This window comes from Fusarium flagelliforme (assembly GCF_020744385.1).
Source record: "Fusarium flagelliforme strain FIESC 12 MPI-CAGE-AA-0113 chromosome Unknown B0J16scaffold_5, whole genome shotgun sequence".
NCBI classification, from domain to species: domain Eukaryota; kingdom Fungi; phylum Ascomycota; class Sordariomycetes; order Hypocreales; family Nectriaceae; genus Fusarium; species Fusarium flagelliforme.
Genome location: NW_025763507.1, coordinates 2,599,487 through 2,617,276, shown reverse-complemented (window position 1 = coordinate 2,617,276; position 17,790 = coordinate 2,599,487). Strand labels below are relative to the sequence as shown.

Below are 17,790 nucleotides of genomic sequence, written 5' to 3'. Positions count from 1 at the left end.
TCTTATCGACACGCCAACCCGTAAGCAGACTAGCCTAACACGGCATCAGGGCTTCACTACCACACACATTTTGGAGTCAAAAATTCCGTCGCGAACTTTCCGTTTTGCGACTCTTTGTACGCAACACCATAATCCTCCGCCGTCACCTTCTCCCAAGCCATCCCTTCGTCAATTCAGACAAGAGAACATATCAGTCAAAATGGCTCCCTCCAACCTGCCCTCCGTCATGAACGCCACCAGCCAGGACATCGAGACCCTGCTGGCTGCTCAGTGCCACCTCGGTAGCAAGAACCTCCAGGTTCACATGGAGAACTACCTCTGGAAGACCCGTGCTGATGGTGTCAACGTCATCAACGTCGGCAAGACCTGGTATGTGTGAAGTAATATTTTTATGAAATAATCGGGCTTCAATTTGTGTCTGGAGAGGAACATCGAGGCGTACCTTGAAATTCGGGAGAATGAAGCTATTCGGAGGAGGGGCAAAGACACTTGAACCGAAACACCACACACCGGCACAAACCCGCTAACAACCTGCCCACAGGGAGAAGATTGTCCTGGCCGCCCGTGTCATCGCTGCCATTGACAACCCCGCCGACATCTGTGTCATCTCTGCCCGTCCCTACGGTCAGCGTGCCGTCCTCAAGTTCGCCGCCCACACTGGTGCTACCGCCATCGCTGGTCGCTTCACCCCCGGTTCTTTCACCAACTACATCACCCGATCTTTCAAGGAGCCCCGTCTGATCATCGTCACCGACCCCCGAACCGACGCCCAGGCCATCAAGGAGGCTTCTTACGTCAACATCCCCGTTATTGCCCTCGCCGACACTGACTCTCCCACCGAGTACGTCGATGTCGCTATCCCCACCAACAACAAGGGTCGCCACGCTATCGGTGCCGTCTGGTGGATGCTCGCCCGTGAGGTCCTCCGCCTCCGTGGTACCATCTACAACCGCGAGACCCCCTGGGACGTCATGGTCGATCTTTACTTCTGTACGTCACGCCCCAAAGCTAACCTACGAACACACACTGACTGTCTACAGACCGTGACCCCGAGGCTGAGGCTGAGGACAAGGTTGAGGAGGAGAAGCTCCCCGGTGCTGACGAGGAGGGCCCTGCCGCTATCGAGTCTGGCTTCCAGAACTCCGCTGGTGCTGACTGGGAGACTCCCGCCGCTGGCTTCGCCGGTGCCTCTGGCACTGCTGCCGCTCCCGGCTGGGACGGTGCTGCTGGTGAGGAGTGGGGTGCTGCTCCCGCTAACACCGAGTGGGCTGCCTCCGCCGAGCCCCCCAAGGAGTCTCAGTGGTAGAGTCCTGAGGCCCAGGAGGGTACTGGCGCTCAGGGTCTTGAGGCTTTTCAGGTTGATTGGTAAACAAAACAAAAAAGAGGATACCACAAAATTCAAAGAAAGTGAATTTGACACAAGGTCCTGGAATGGGAGAACAGAAAAGGCATTGACGGATGTGTGGATGTGGTTCAATCAAACTATTCGACAAACATTTGCTGTTTCTCCTATCCCCCTCATTCTTTTACGACAAAACACAATAACTTGCTGACCTTTTTTACTACGAACTTGCACGGGACTGAAGGTTTTTGTTTTCAAAACTTGGCGGTGCTAATGAGGGAAAGATACTCGCCTCCTTTTCTCACTGAGAAGGATGGAGAGGGAAAGCCCTGCGCTGCCGAGGGGATGGACTTGATCGTTATCCCGCCTTGGTTGCTGTGTAATTTGTATTGATGCGAGAAGAAGTCAAATATTAGTCGTCTAAGCTGGGTTTACCCATCTCAAGTGTGTCGCTGAAAGTGATGTCCGATGTTCTTTGTAGAAAAGCATTGCGTAGCTCAGCCGTAATCAGGGAAGCACATGATATACCTCCCATGGATGTCTATATATGTCCAAGTTAACTCTGCAAGTCATCGACGAAGAGTGGTGTAGTGACATCCTCCCTAGATCCTATACCAACAGACACAGCACTAAACCAAAGGGGCGACAGGCTTCTATCATTGTAGACGTGGTATCAATTGTTTAAATTCTTGACTACATCTGCTCATTTACCAATCCTCCAGTTTATGAACTCCATGATGCTATTCCCACCCATGGTTAACACTTATGTTAAGTCAATCCAATTCACCGATCCCCCGGTACTCATTCCCCATCGATCCCTGTCCAGCTCTATGAATTAAGAAACCAAGAAAAAGGAACAGACGCAGTTTGACGCTCGCGCTGTACGGGCCTAGAAAACCCCATATATGAATTTCGTGTGAAAATAGACGAAAAAAAGGTTCCCAACTCCATGCTTTAGTCCCAGATGCTTTGATGATGAAGATTATGTTGTATGTAGAATTGGAGAATGAAATGGCTACGTAGCCAGGTGATGTTTATACGAGGTAGGAGATGGGTATAATGCAGAGGCATGCTGGGTATGCTCTTGTGATGGTGGTGAAACATAGGAGATGAAACGCCGTCGAGTCGGTGAGTCATAAATCGTAATTATCGTTCCCGGATGTGTGGTGTGTTATGAAAATGGTGAGCGACATGCTTGAAGAGGTTTATTCAAGCATCTCCGAGTGACGTCGAATTTCTTCATCACTCAAAGCACTCATCCAGAGACAGCGCTCTGTGATGCCCTCGATAGGTTGGAACCTGTATCGAGTACTGGCTTCCAACAATCTGAGCAATGTCTTGACCACAGAAGCGGCGATCCGGCATCGCTCAAAGTTAACCAAAGGAGGTGTGGTAGGCGAGCCAGCCATCTCGGATGGACGTTGCGCGTTGTAAAGAAGGTCGTGGGTGTAAATGCCAACGAAGGGAATGCAGCCCTGATCTGAGCCGGTCTCCATTTCAGCGCGGAGGCTGTAGAAATTGCGCATGGGAGTTACCAACTTCTCGAGATCTTGCAGTGTCTCCAAATCCCGAGGAGCGACATGCTGCCAAGTTTTGGTAAGACGGGCAACCTCGTTGCTGGATAGAGCAATGGTGAGTTGGCCAAGAGTGGCAAAATTGCGGTAACGGCGGCAGTGGTTTGCGATGTGAATATACTTGGTAATGCACCGCACTCTTTCTTCGAGGCCTTGTGTCAGGACAATCTCGGAGATGGCCCATTTGACCATAATGTTGAAGCGCGCGATAACAACCTCAACGCCATGGGCATCGGAGTTACGGAGGAAGTCGACCCATGAGCGAGAGTCACTGTGAGCCGCATCCTTCCAGTTCATATCGATAAGCTCCTTCCAGTCAATCTCATTCAGGGCATCCTTCTCGATGAGAGTAAACTGTTGTGCAAGAATCTCTGAGTCAAACGCCAAAATAAATGGCAAATGAGCTGAGTACTTGTTGCTTTCAATAGATTCTGGCTTAGCAGCTTGGCGGTACCCTTCAACCGTCGACTGGTCTGTTTGTAGAGCATAAGGAGCCGTTGGTGTTGTCTCGGGAGTTGGAGGCAGTGGCTTTTGTCCCCAGACCTGTTCTTCGTGTAGCGAAGGAACATGAACGCAGTGAGTGGGAGACATCTCCAGGGCTTGCACCAGTGTCATAGGGGGCGAGGGAGGTTTGCGATTAGGAGCCGGCGAGGGAGATCCAAGAGGATGAGCTGGAAGCTTCACTCGTGGAACCAAACTCTCACCAAACTCAGACTCTTCATAGTCAAGAGCATCAGCGGACATTTCAGAGGAGAGGTCGCTGTCATCGTCGAGGAACGACTGGTCTTCTTCAACCGATGGAGCGGTGTCACCTGGCTTGATCCCTTCAATACTCTGTGTCTTCTCTACAAAGTCGTAAGAGGCGTGCTGAGAGTCGCCCTCGTCGTTGGTGTATAGGAGGGTTTTCTGCGGACGAGGTGTGTTCTCTTCGTCGGGACCCTCCAAGATAGACATGTTAGTCCATGGGCGAGCCTTGACTGAGTCCCGCTCGAGAATTGGTACAGAGGAGTACGACTCGTGAGAAGAGCCAGTTAAGAACGACCTTGCTTCAGTAACAGGTCGTTGGGGTGTGAGATGCTGGCTTTGCGACTCTATGATAGGTTCAGGCTCGCTGTCCTCAGGATCCAACATAAATGTTTCCCTGACAACTTGCTGCTCGTGATGCTCTTTCCTGTGTTCAGCATCCAAAATATGTGTGGCGACACTGTCGCTGACTGCCCGGCCCATTGGAAGACCGACAGCTGATTTGTAGGCTCTCCTCGTAGGGAGCTTTCCCTCCAGTTTGGCTAGTGCAGATTCGATACCACCGTCGTCGTCATCATCAGGAATCTGTGCCAGTTTTTGGGCCTCTTTCTCGAAAGACGGGCGCATCGCCGGTTTGGATGAGTGAGTACTAAACAAGGAAAGATCTCGTCTCGGCTTATCTGCAAGTTGTCCGACAGAGAAAGCTTCACTCTTAGGCTGCGTGTAGTCAATCGAAACAACTTCACCGTTGCCGTAAGAGCCACGACTGTAAGAACCTCGACCGAAAGAACCGTGGCCAAACGAATTCATGCGCGGGCTTTGAACAAAAGAACTGCGTATTGACTCTGAATATGTTGTGAGTGAGCCAACAGACTGTGATCTCCTGAGTGTGTTGACGGGATCCAGCTCTCCAACATTCGTAGCGGCTCGAAGGTCTCCTCCTGGGCGTCTTCGTAGAATTCGTAGAGGCTGTGGCATGGGCTCTTCGGGTTCTTCGGGTTCAGCGATCGATCCCGCAGACACTGTTGTAGCGTCGAAGCTCTGGACGGTAGATCGACGAACAAGGGCATTGGTGCCGGAACTTTGGCGACGTAGGATTGAATTCAAAGACCGATGTGTTCTGCCCGACTTCAAGCGTCGATGGTTCTGGAAGGACACGGGAGGATGGTTGCGCGTGCTACGGGCTGCTGTCGAGTACGACACACGGTTGCCATCTTCTGAGATGGGAGCACTAGTAACAGGGGCAAGAGTTTCAAAGTCGGGAACAAATGGAGGCAGGGGATCCTCATCCAACGACGGGCGTACGACATGTTGGTTAAGCAAGTATGAGGAGCGCCTAGGCGTTCCTGTGCCATAAGCAGCCGGGGGCGTGGATGGGGGCGTGGGGTCAGCACCTGTTAGCTTGAAGGCATCAGCAAATGCTTCAACAGAAGCATTGCTAGTAGGAATCCTATGCAGAAGAGACGGGTCAAAGGGCGTCGTATCGTCCACGATAACAATAGATTTGCTGCCTGTGGTAATTGCCATGTCACTAACGGGCCGTTGCCTTTGGTCGTGGGGCAGGTGCTCATAGGAATGTGAGTCCATATAAGCAGCAGAGTAGTGAAAATCGCCTGTGGGTGTCAAAGAAGGGTTGGGAGACATCGGTGGTGGTAGTCCACGACGATCGGCCTCGGCGGCGGCCTCATCCCGTACCGCCTTCTTGAAATCCTCAACGACTTCCGCACCAAGCAAATCAATTCTCAAAGGTGGTCTGGAACCGTTCGGTTTTTGGCGATTTTGAGGTACGACAGCTGTTCCAGGGATACGGTTCGTTGTAGCGCCTCGAGGGCCCATATTGTTGATGCTAACAAAGCTGCCTTGAGTGGACGACATCCCTTGACCCCTGGTACTCAAAGCTCTTCGCACACTGCCCAAAAGTTTCTTCATTCCGTGGCCGGACATAGCACCTGCAGGCGTTCTCCCTTTGATGAGACTCTGATTCTCGTGGTTGGTGCTGACAGTTCGGAACAGGGTATTGGAGAACTCGTCCGGTTCAATGTCGACATACGCTTGGCCTGGAGGTAACAGGTTTCCGCGAACAAGGCTACCCGCGTAGGGGGCAGTCATCATGAACTCCTGATCCTTGAATGACAGCTTGTCCGTGCTATGCTCTCGTAGGGAATCAGTCAAGCTGTTGTTGCGCTTATGAGCAGCCTGGGGTCGCACCCGCTTGCCTACGAGCGCGCGAGGAGTTGTTGCTACGGGGCCCGAATGGGGTTGTGAAGTTGTTGCCACAGGATGGGCAGCCAGAGGATTCGTCTGATGAGGTTGGGCTGTAGGCTGAACAGTAGGCTTGACCTTGCTAGGAAAGGAGCAGGAGACAATATCCATGCTTGTCATGCTGATTGGTGATGTTTGTTGCTCCATAGAATCTCTTGTGGCTTGTCTTTGTGGTGTGCTCGGTCGAGGCTCTACCAGGACGGTATCTGCAACATGACCAGCTCGAGAAATATCGGCGATAAAACTAGTCCGCTCGGCAGGGCTCCTCCGGAGTGGTAACAAGCTTTCTATCCTTGGTGTTTCGGCTCCATCCTGCTCCCAGAATGACGGGTCCAGACTGGCATCTCGGTGGCCTGCAATACCGCCAGGGGTGATAGGTACGCTAGAATCAAGGGTGTCGTCAAAGTCCGGGCTATCCCAATAAAGTGCGCAAACTCTTCGCCAACACTTTTTCAGCTCTCCGAGAATCTTCAGCTGAACCTTTCGCGATCGTTTACACTGGGAAAGCTCGTCCACAAAGTCGTTGAGTAGCTCGCAGAAAGTGAGTCGGAGGTTGTAGTCCATAACGAAATCATCCATAAAGTAGTTGAGAATCCAATGTCGAAGGGCGACGAACGTGCGAACGCGAACTACCATGCCTGTCTCATCATCCCGAGCCAAAGCCCACCGTAATCTTGCTATGAGCATACGAAGAAGATCCACGGGCTCGAGAAACGCCCGGAAGGTGAGGAAGAAGTCGGAAATGAGTTCGTAGTCTAGGAAGCTGGGTGATGTGATTTCAGCGACGAGGCGCGGAGGCGTAGCAGCTATGACGGCACCAGTCACTGAAGAGTATTTGACTAATGTTCTATCATCGCAAGCGGGTTTGAAAGTGAGATCGTCGAACATGGCTGGTTCGATTTTTGAACTGGATCGGTAACTGGGGCGGGTGGTTTTGGAGAACTGCGCACTTGACGGAGTCTGAGTCAAGGCTGACAGATTTCTTGAAAGTCGAAGCATCGGGACAGCCATGGAACTCGGTCGTCTCGGAGATGCGATATCAGGATGAGAGCTATTGAGCACACCCTGAGGTCGGCTCAGCAGCGAGGCGCTACTGGAGCGAAACTCTTCTGTGGGAGCGTAGGAAGAACCGCGAATCATCGGTGTGCCTCTTCCGGTAAATCGTGGGATACCAATACGCCAGGAGGGGATCGAAATGTCGAGAAGAGGATCAGAGTTGGAATCAAAATCCTCCATAGTCCTTGGCCGATATTCCTCCAACGGCTTGGAAATAACGATCTTAAAGGCACCCGGCTCTGAATCCTTCGCAGCGGTTACTTCGTGGACCGTGCTATCGGAGAGGGCGCGTCGGTGCCTCACAGGTCGGAGCGGATAGGAATCGTGCTCGAAGTACGTTCGATGGTTGGTGTCATAAGGCGAGGGCTCGGTCGGGGTCCACTGGCTGACGTGAAGCTCGCTGGTCTCGTCTTGAACCTGTTTGTTTTGAGGGATTGCATCCAAGCCTGCAGTGCTGGGTGGTGTGATTGGGAAGACGAATTGGGGCTGAGGACATCGCTGATACGCAGGGCGAACGGTCGGCCTGAAGAACGGGAGTCAGTGGTTTGTGGCACGTAAGTGTTAATACGAGCAAGCGTCGTGTCTCGTGCCAGCCACGTTGCGATATCCCCAAGGCGACGTTAGATGGGATCGCAACAAAGCTACTAAGACATCTCCCCACAAAGTGCGAGCAAAGGCCACAGAAGGGAGAGTGCGATAGTGTGGCAGGCATGTTCCCAAGGGAGACCTGGGTTGACAGCAGGAAACACGAGATGATTCAGATCTTAACCTACCTCAGATATATCCGGCCATTGTTCCCAACGTTGGCGACTGTGAACTGTCGTCCCTCTCGACCTGCCGATCCGCCATCCGGGGTAATTTCCCATCGGGAAATACTTCCCTGGTTGTCAGCGCTGGAATCTGAGTCCTTGAGACTCCGAGTGGTGTGCTTCTTTTGGTGAATTCTTCGCTCCGAGAGAGGAACCAGGGGTTTCGCGACGGTGTTACTCGTGGGCATGCGCGCGACAGTGGTAGTGGACCTTACAGAAGGCCACTTACTGGGCGTCGAGAAGTTGGGGCTGGTGTTTTCCTTTTTCTTGAGTGCTGTTACAAGTGCTGTAGGGGCCGCGACAAGGCCTGAGCCGGAGCGAGTCCTTTGCTGATCGATTGTTTTGGTCGACGTCGGATCCTTGACAGTGGTTGCAGTTGTAGCTGCAGCTGGAGGAGGCGATGGTAAAGGAACTGGGACTGGGACTGGGGGCGCAGCGCTGAGACCAGACGCTGGCGGAAGCGGGTCTGCAGACGATGGCTCCAGGGCCTCCATGGCACGTCCGCTTGCAGGCGCGTTGCCTGTTGGTCAAGAGAGTGCAGAGCTCAAGGTGCTCAAAGCGATAGAGGAGCTGGCGATTAAGGCATTGAGTTAGCAGCAAGCAATTTGGAGGCAGTGAAAGCTGGCGCGCATATCGTGGTTTGTACTGCAGTGTACTGGTCCTGGCGCGTGCGCTGGCTGTAGTCTAGTGGGGGTAGAGAGAGATGAGAGATGGAGGTAAAGGAAAGAAATGAAAGTGAAAGTGAAAATCAAGAGACAGCGGCGAGTCCGATATGCATATGAAGAATATGTATGGGGTGTAAAGAGAAGAGGAAAGTAATAGCATGTGTTTGTATTGTGTCTGTGTCTGGTCTGCGGGCTTGGACCATCCACCATCAACAACGTTAGATTGCCCTGTTATGCTAGTAGCGGCACTGTAAATTAATTACCAGCCGGGACCAACCTGAGGCCTGGCGAGACGACAAGCATGGCATACCTGGTCGACTCTCCAACACGGACAATCTTGAAGTGTGGAACTGATGTCATGATGAAAGAAAAGCAATTAAACAAGTGACTTACATGATAAAGCCATAAAGCAAAGAAGCAAGAATTTCGTTATGTTAGCAGAGTATTGTTGTTCTTGTTGATGTTGACATTTGAGTCGGTTGTTGGTTGTATGTATCAAACTGGCTGAGTGATCGTCGTAGACCAACGGCAGAGAAAAGATAGACAGACAGACAGACAGCCAAAGACAAGAGACAGAGGGGTCGTAAAAAAGAAGAAGAGTCACGCTGTATGCGAAAAAACAGACGTGTAATTTCTTAGCAGAATACCGGCACGCGATACGACAATAGGACCCTAGCCAAGCCCTTTCGATCTGTCTCACACGTAAAAAGCAAAGAGAAGAGGAAGAAAAGCGAAGAGCACTTTCAGAAGCAATTGAGAGAGACTTTTCGATCCTCTCTCTCCTCTCCTCTCCAGCCAAAGCCAGAGCCAGAGCCAGAGCAAGACGCTTGCTTTGAATGGCGCGGGACCGGGCTCTGGACTGGACTAGGTTGGCACATGGGATCGTGGGAGAGAAGAAGAGGGTGTGGGGCAGAGTCAACCTAGCACTTAAGAATAGCACTTATTGATTCAGGTCAGTTTTGTAGCTGTACCTTTCTACGCCTGGACGGTACTCGACTATCGCGGTTCCTGTACCTTGAGTGCGGTATCTGTGCCCCATTGAACCCAACGGAAGGGTCGCTGACGAGCTAGTTCCAGCTCTCTCCCGACTTCCAGAGTGTTGCTCAGCAGTCTGATTGGTGATGTATTTCAGCTGGACTCGACTTGACTTGACACGAACTGTTTGCCTCCCGTGCCAAGCCAAAGAATGGGAGTCATGAATAGTAGCAAGCATCCGTTGCAATCACCAATTCTTGTGTTCCCATCTCCCTCTCATCTCACTCAACGACCGAGAAGTAATTGTACAGGACTGAGTACTAACAAAAGTCCAAAACAGTCGGTTCTTACAGGGATAACCTTGATGTTGGTACAGACCCGGCCAGGCTTTCTTCCTCTGTCGAGGTCTCAATTGGTTCGTCCGAGGTTGAGAAGTACTCAGTACCTGCAGCTGAGCACTCAACGGTTCCCAGCTCGGCCCGTTCTCGCATACAAAGACATCCCTGCCACACCCAGCCATTGGATTAAAGTCAAGTACTCGCTACTTGCTTATCGGCCCATGCCTCGACGTTGCAGCTAACAAACCACAAACCTCCAAAAGACAGAGGCACACACTTCAAGCAAAGTGCGAGTCAATTTCCACTTCAATTTTTCGGACAGAGTTTTGGTCAAGTCCGAGACGACGTTAGGTAGTTGGCCTTGTGGAATCTAGAATTAATGCCCAGTTTTGTCGATCTCATGAGTACTACGTACTGTATAGTATCGTTCTTGGGTATCAATCCTGATAGAGTTTTTTTCAACAGTAAATATGCCATGAGGGGATTTTCAGATAATTACTGTACGATAACTGATTGCTCCAAGGTCCGGCGGGGGTAACAGGTCCTGTTCTGTCCTACCCTTAATCGATCCAGAAAGAGAATCCCATGACCGACAATGCAGCGCAGCTAATGCATAATGCATGGTCCATCACGTTTTTCCCTCTTGGCATAACGTATCCTCATTTTTTCGTCACTAAATAAGTCAGCATTACAGTATTCTCTCCTCTGTCTTCTCTTTCTTTGTCACTCGCGCAATGTCAATGAATCCTTCATGTGCTAGCTCAGGCTCAAGCTCACACTCACAGTATGACAACGCCAACTAGATCCATGGCCTCCGATCTATGGCACCCACTGTTACGACGAACCTTTTAGACTCAAGACCCAAGTCAAGCTTTAAGGATCTGATTCGACACCAGTTGTTCGGGTGCCGGGGAACCATCCGTGGTCTTTTCCTGTCTCGGCAGTCTACCGTCCAGGTCCAGGTCCAGGTTCAGGGTAAGGGCAGAATACTCGAGAAGAGTCAGACGAGAACGACATGCACAAAATCCTCATGGTATTGAATGTATGAATGGACGCTTATCGAGTTCGTGTAAATGATCCTGCAGCCCTGTTTTGGTCATCTCCGTAAGCCTTGTCTTATTTGCTTGGCCTGCATCTCTCAGTGAGCCGCCGTTCATGCTTTGGCTAGTGCTAGGTACCATTTGGACAAGATAATGCTGAACCCTAACAATGACATTGCATGAGTGCATCAATTCCTCGCATATCACATTATATCCCCACAAACGGACAGTTTAGAGAAACTGTGTCGTCTTCGGTCCCGACTCCAAACAGTCAACACGCGCCAGATCAACACAACTCCCTATCCATATCCCCCTCACTAACACTGCAAGGAACCCAATGACCTTTGCTTTGACTCGTTAGAAATGCGCTGAATAGAGAACTTATTGCGTGACGTCGGCCGGGGACCCCGCTGGAGGGGAGATGGTTGGACGTCAAAAGCATAACTGACTCGTGGTGATGGGTTCTTTTGAGTTTTGGTGTTGACCGCCTATCAATTCGAGAAAGATTCTTCTCTTGCCGCCCACTATGGGCCGTTTCTACAGCCGCTGCCCCGGCCGAATCAAGCAAGATCGGATCTGGAGAGCGGTTCATGACAAGAAAGGCCCGCTCCGATAAACCACCCGGAGCCCGTGCTCTTTTTCTCCAGCCACTCGTTTTTGACCAGGCATTTCATGTTGCTCTTGCGAAAATATGGTATCTGAATGTATGGATCCTCACATGCTCTATCATCCTGGCACTTTCACTAATGCATGTCTTCTTGCAATTAGCCCGCTTAGGGCGATAGCCATATGATCAGCCTTTCTTGATATGTGCACTTCATGGTTACATGCTGCCGCGTTCTGAATGACGATCAAGACGATCATGATGCCCAATGTCACTGTTACACGATGATAAACTTGAGCATATCTGAGCACCTAGCTTCCATTGTGGTTCCCCATCTACAGCCGCAGTTTCACTATCTAAGTTTAACCGATCTAAGGCATTGAAACGGCTGAGAGGTCCAAGTCTCGCATTGTGAGATCGCGTTTGATTAGCCTACCCTGCGTTATCAACATTCCGTGCTTAATTGGAATAGTTATAGAGTAGTCGTGAAAATACATACAAGTCAATATTGCATGAAAGATCAGAACGAGGCTACCACCAGTTGATCGAATTTCAGGACAGTCAAATCTCGACCGGTCGAGAGATCAATAGTAGGAATTTCAGAATCTATTCAATAAATTTACGAAACAATCTATGCCCTTAATTCCTGAATCTTGCCGACGAGCAGCTCTACAAATGCCTCGACCACCTGCCCGTTGGGGTCTCTCTTGGCCTCGAAGATACAATCCAAAATCGTCTTGATGCCTACTCCGACACTGTCCGAGCCTGTCTGTTGACCGATCTCGTTGATTGTGGCATTGACATCGTAGTCAAATTCAGGCGACTCTTGTAGAACCGCGCCCAGCTCTCGCAAGTTAGATACACCAGGAACGGCGACCTTTTTGGCGAAATCGTTATCGATCTCGAGCATCTTAAGTACCGAGGCCTTTGAAGTGGTAACGAACACCAAAAGACGGTGGCCCTTGGGAGGTCGGGAGACGATCAGAGTCGTCAATGCTTCCAACATGGTGTTAGAGAAACGAGGTCCGATAGGGTTCCATCCAATCAAGCGCTCAAAATCGTCCAAAATCAAAATACTAGCAGGTGACTTGTATGCGTCTGTAAATGCCTTGTGGATATAGTCCTTCTTGGCAAAGTCGTCGCGGTATCCAACGAGGTCCGAGGGAGTAACCATTTTGACAAAGGGGAAGCCTGACTGCATTGCGATGTGTGAAGCCAGAGCGGTCTTGCCAGATCCCATAGGGCCATGGAAAAGCACCGATGTGCTGAACTTGTTCGGATCCTCCTTGACCATGCCGACGACACGCATCATTTGTTGGATGGTCAAGTTGATGTGAGGCGCGTAAGGATAAATACCCAAGCGAACAGCCTCCATCAACTCGGCCTCTGAGACACCATAAGCGGGTCGCACCTCAGTAAGAGCCACCATGAAATCTTCGCGCTTCACGTTCATGCTGGCAACATCCTGCTTCACTGCAGCAAGCTGGCCAACTTCAGTGTGTCGTGAAAATGCACAAGATGCAGCTGCCTTGACCAGACCACTGATCTCAGCACCCGAGAAATTCTTGGTCAAACCAGCCAACTCTTCCAAATCAATGCTGGAGTCCAACAGTCCGTTCGCGCTCATCTTAGCAGTGTGGATTTTGAGAATATCGAGTCGGCCCGCCTCATCAGGAAGTGAGATCTCGAGGTGCACCTCGAGACGACCAGGTCGCAACAAAGCATCATCAATCATGTCCTTTCGGTTGGTCATTCCGATCAGAAGAATGTTGTTGAGCTGATCAACACCATCGAGCTTGGCGAGAAGCTGGTTCACCACACTGTCGCCAACACCAGTACCTCCACCGGATCCCGAGCCTCGCTGCTTGCAGACGGCATCCAGCTCGTCAAAGATGATGATGTGCAGACTACTCTCGTCTCCCTTCTCCTTGTACTCTTTCTCTGCATCGGCGAACAACTTTCGGATGTTCTCCTCGGATTGACCAACATATTTGTTGAGCACTTCAGGTCCGTTGATAACCTTGGGTGGGTTGGCGTTTAACATCTTACCAATTTGTCGGGCAATCAAAGTCTTTCCGGTACCTGGAGGGCCGTATAGCAGCAATCCCTTGACGTGAGTAATACCCATCTTGGCAATTAAACCAGGAGGGAAAATACGAGAAGCAAATGCGCGACGGAAAATGGTGGCGAACTCATCGTCAAGACCACCAATGCCCATATCTTCGAACTTGAAGTCCGGAGCGAGAATGGCGTTGGAATTAGGCTTGTGCATCGAAGGCTTCAAGTTGAAGTCACCCTTTGCGTCGCGGTGAAAGATAACTTGGCTCTGAGTCGTCAGGATACCTCTGGCTTGGGGTTCTCGCTGGGCCTTCTTGGAGGAGTCATCCGAAGTCATGGCCAAATCTGTCAACGAGACTGTCTTGACGACGACGAGGAGAGGAATATTTCGGTGGTCCATTAGAATGCGCTGACCAGGCGAGAGTACCTGGTTTTGATATGTCTCGATAAACATTTTGGAGAGCTCGTCCTCATCGTAAGGAACATCAGTCTTCTTATTGGGAGAAGCGAAGCCAATTTCGAGGTCGACCGAGCCCAGGTATGCCTTGCCTCCGGCCGCGAAAGGGTCGTAGATTTCTCCGGTAAACATATCTCGCATAGTGATACCGGCCCATGATCGTTGAGGGTCTGACAGACTGATGCAGCCCTGGGGGAATCCAGGGACAGGCTTTGCGGTGACAACGTATTCGCCAACAGGTTGGCCTCCTCGGAGGAGAATATAGAGATCGGACCCATCGCGGTTAGGAGGGAAATCGTCGGGAGAAACGGCGCACCTATTCAGATGTTAGTTCAAATTCAAAGATTCAAGAGTGCGAATACATACAGGTTGCCATAGATCAATCTTGATTGTAGGGACTTGTCTGTGACCTTCTCAACTCGAAGGTTGACTTGACGACCACCAGACCGCGAGGGCTTCTCTCCATAGCCACTGCCTCCGCCTCCGCCGCCGCCTTGGTAGCTCTGGTAGTTCTGAGGAGGTTGCTGCTGGCGAGGGTCGTTATGTCGAGGACCACCGTAGCCTTGCTGTTGCTGAGGTGGAGGAGGCTGTTGGCCTCGGGAGCCACCCATGAATCCACTGAAAGGTGCTCTAGACATGGTCGATGTTTGTGTATATGAGGTTGCAAAGTCCAAGTTCGGTCGACGAAAGCTTGGGTTGGCTGCCTTATATACTAGCTAGGAAAGTAAGTCCAGGTGTCGTGTCTTGTTAATGGATGGATTAGCCAGCTGCGCATAGCCAACCTCTATGCTGACACTGTAGGTGTAGCAGTATTGAATCAGTAAGGCAGCTTTAAACCAATCACGACGTACAGATAGAGCCACACAGGCCCACAACTTACTGAATTCGGCCAATTGTTAGGACAGTTCTTTAACAGTGTGCTGTATGAAGCTCTAAAGATATTCGACTTTGAGGCTTAGGTACGAACAAGACTCCGGGCTAAGTAACATAACTAAGGTACCTAGATTTAGTCAGTTTCTGCCTAAGATTCTATCTGAGCTTCGAACAAACTTACCTCATGATTAGGAGAACAGGACATGACAGGACGCTGACGAATGGAGGGGCAATATGCATTCATTATCAGGGGCTTAGCTTAGGTGCCTAGTAGTGCCTACAGTATGTCATCTTCGGCCCCGCATTCCGGACGGAGAGCTTCTGCACCGAGGCTCGATGTTTGATTCTTTCCCTTCACGCCAACCCTCAAGATGCCACTGTAAGTAGGACAGCCCAACAATGCTGGCGCGTAACTCTAACAGACTTATAGTCATCTGCTAGGGAAGAAGTCGTGGAACGTCTACAATGCCGACAACATCGCGCGCGTCCGTCGCGATGAAGCTGCCGCAAAGGCCGCCGAGGAAGGGGAAGAGCAGCGTATGCAGGAGATTGATGCGCAACGTCGACTAGCTATTCTACGCGGCGAAGAACCTCCGCCTATTGAAGAACCCGAGCCACACAGGCTAGATGAGCCCTCCGTCCGTACTCACGATGCCTCGCCTAGAGGCGGCACGCGACGAAAGCGAAAGCGACCTGGCGAGGACGATACCGATTTCGAAATGCGGATAGCGAGGGAGAATGACAGTTCAACTCTTATAAGGACCGAACCTGAACGTAAGGGCACGAGCTCGGCGCCAATTATGGACGACAATGGGCACATTGATTTGCTAGGCGACGAGAAGTCAAGGGCGCACGCGGAGAAGAATGAAGAGGCCGAGAAAGAAGCAAAGAAGAAGAAACAAAGCTACCAAGACCAGTATATGATGCGCTTCACAAATGCGGCAGGGAAGGATGGTGCTATGCGACCATGGTATTCACAATCTGATGCTGCAGCCCCTGATGCTTCTTCAAAAGACGTATGGGGCAATCAAGATCCGAACCGAAAAGAAAGAGATGCCAAACGCATTATATCTAATGATCCTCTTGCTATGATGAAACAGGGAGCATCGAAAGTTCGTGAGCTGAAACAGGACAGAAAGCGTTTCCAACAAGAGAGAGAAGAGGAGTTGAAGAAGATGCGCCGGGATGAACGACATCGCGAGAAGAAACGACGGAGACATGAAGATAGGGAAGGTAGTAGAGAAAGAAACAGAAGCAGAGATCGTGATCGTGTCCGGGAAAGATCGCCGGACCGCCGCGAGCGAAGAAACCGATCCAGAGAGCGGCGGAATGATCGTGATCGACAACAAGATTCGTGGACCCAAAAAATTGAGTATCATGACAGAGAGCGATCTCGGCACGAGAGAAGGCGCCATAATGAGGGCGAAGCCCGAAGAGAGCGGAGTGGGAGAGATGATAAAGAGTCTCGTGATAAACGAGATCTGCGGTCTCTCTCGAGAGGACCACGAACGGCGACAGAGTCGTCATGAACCACAATAGCATTGCATGATACCCTTTTGGCCACCCTTTATAGCATTTCAAGAAGTAGATTTATCTCGATAAAACAAATAAGGCTATCGATAACAAGTTGAAGGTCATGGGGAAATCGTCATGCCCTCTGTACTGTAATACCAACACGTTCCCCTTGTGAGACCAAGTAATATCTTTTACCTCCGCAACCGTGCCTGGACTTATCGAAGGTAATTTGCCAAACCAATATGAGAGAGGTAGAGAACTGGTGCCGCATTTGATGTGTGTGTATGTGGTAATTGATCTTAGATCACTGGGTATATTGCAGCTAAACTCTTAAAATATCCTAACCAAGCTATTAAGTATTCGTCCCCCTCTCATAAACAAAAATTGGATACAGCGAGTTCAGCTCTCAACCCAAGGTAGTCTGATCTCAACAGGCTGCATATGGGTCTCAACCAACTCAACAACCTTTTTGGACTCAGATCCTTTCAGAGCCTCCAAAACCCTCGCGTAAGTCGCTTCACTCAAACCCTCTTTTCGATCACAGTAAATGTCAACTCCCTCCTTGGTAAATATCGTTGGCGCAAACCAAGTAACTGCCCACCTCTCCTTCACGCCCTCTGCAGTGACAACTTCGCCCCAGCCCAGTAGCTCCCAGTGAGTGTGGACGATGGACAGCCACCCCTTGCCACGCCAGTCCCAGCCGATAGAAGAAGCCTGGGTGTCAACGCCCTCAACGGTCTTGAGGGTGCCATCCTTGGATAAGGGCTCATACTCGACGAGGTCGTCGATGCGAGGGCGGCCATCTGAGGTTCCTGGGAGCATTTTGTATGTGATGCGCACGTTACGGGCATCGCGCCACATGGAGAGTGTTGAGTGCGTAACGGACCATGTCGTCGTAATCCAATCGAGAGTGGGAGGGTCTACAGGAGGAGAGTTCTTGGTCGATGGGCTGTATTTGGTTGGAGGGTTGAGCTTGATGGGTTTTTGTTCCGCCATAATGGTGATGTAGTTGATTTAGTGTAGGTAGATCTGAATAACAGCGCAGATCTTAGTCTGGGATATGGATCGGAGCTTATGAGATGCGATGGAGAGTGATCAAACTGGGTAAGGAAAAGATAAAGAAGAAGAAAAAGGAAAAAGAAGAAAGAAAAAAGCAAGGAAAGTTCACATGAAAATTCAAGCTTGACAACAAAAGGCCCTGTCTGGTCGGGCTGGTACTACCTAATTTTATCTCACCCGAGGAATGAAACACACCAGGCTTCAGAAGCCGCAGATCCGTCACACAAGCGGTATGTAAAGATTATTGTCATTCGCTGGTTTTCGTCTAATGCTCCGAATGCTCCTAGCACTGCATAAATTATCCTGGCTCTTTTATGTTTGACTACCCTTGGTCATTAGTCTGATGTCACTTATTTTCCGTCTTCATTTCGAATGTTGATGAACAGAGTTAACTCTTCATAACGCCGACGCATTGAAGT

At 50.6% G+C, this 17,790-nt stretch overlaps 5 protein-coding genes across 5 annotated transcripts; 2 read left to right on the top strand and 3 right to left on the bottom strand.

The window, feature by feature from the left end:
* Positions 1–199: 199 nt before the first annotated feature.
* Positions 200–1,306, top strand: B0J16DRAFT_356830 (ribosomal protein S2, flavodoxin-like domain-containing protein; the record flags this gene model as incomplete). The annotated part of the gene is made up of 3 exons (XM_046129502.1): positions 200–369; positions 542–990; positions 1,041–1,306. The coding sequence occupies 3 exons, from the start codon at positions 200–202 to the stop codon at positions 1,304–1,306; spliced, it is 885 nt and encodes a 294-aa protein (XP_045981542.1).
* Positions 1,307–2,547: 1,241 nt separating this feature from the next.
* B0J16DRAFT_386169 (uncharacterized protein) lies at positions 2,548–8,281 on the bottom strand (the record flags this gene model as incomplete). The annotated part of the gene is made up of 2 exons (XM_046131558.1): positions 2,548–7,501; positions 7,752–8,281. 2 exons carry the CDS (start codon positions 8,279–8,281, stop codon positions 2,548–2,550), a joined length of 5,484 nt encoding a protein of 1,827 aa, XP_045981541.1.
* A 3,662-nt stretch (positions 8,282–11,943) lies between these two features.
* Positions 11,944–14,890, bottom strand: B0J16DRAFT_307376 (P-loop containing nucleoside triphosphate hydrolase protein). The gene is made up of 3 exons (XM_046124822.1): positions 14,805–14,890; positions 14,291–14,719; positions 11,944–14,240 (listed from the first exon to the last, which is right to left on the bottom strand). Exons 2-3 carry the CDS (start codon positions 14,560–14,562, stop codon positions 12,041–12,043), a joined length of 2,472 nt encoding a protein of 823 aa, XP_045981540.1. The 5' UTR covers positions 14,563–14,719; positions 14,805–14,890; the 3' UTR covers positions 11,944–12,040.
* Positions 14,891–15,131: 241 nt separating this feature from the next.
* On the top strand, positions 15,132–16,587 carry B0J16DRAFT_345386 (uncharacterized protein). Its single transcript, XM_046128257.1, has 2 exons — positions 15,132–15,176; positions 15,228–16,587. Exons 1-2 carry the CDS (start codon positions 15,169–15,171, stop codon positions 16,324–16,326), a joined length of 1,107 nt encoding a protein of 368 aa, XP_045981539.1. The 5' UTR covers positions 15,132–15,168; the 3' UTR covers positions 16,327–16,587.
* Positions 16,588–17,539, bottom strand: B0J16DRAFT_345385 (uncharacterized protein). Its single transcript, XM_046128256.1, has one exon. The coding sequence runs from the start codon at positions 17,306–17,308 to the stop codon at positions 16,712–16,714; it is 597 nt and encodes a 198-aa protein (XP_045981538.1). The 5' UTR covers positions 17,309–17,539; the 3' UTR covers positions 16,588–16,711.
* Between the last annotated feature and the right edge of the window lie 251 nt (positions 17,540–17,790).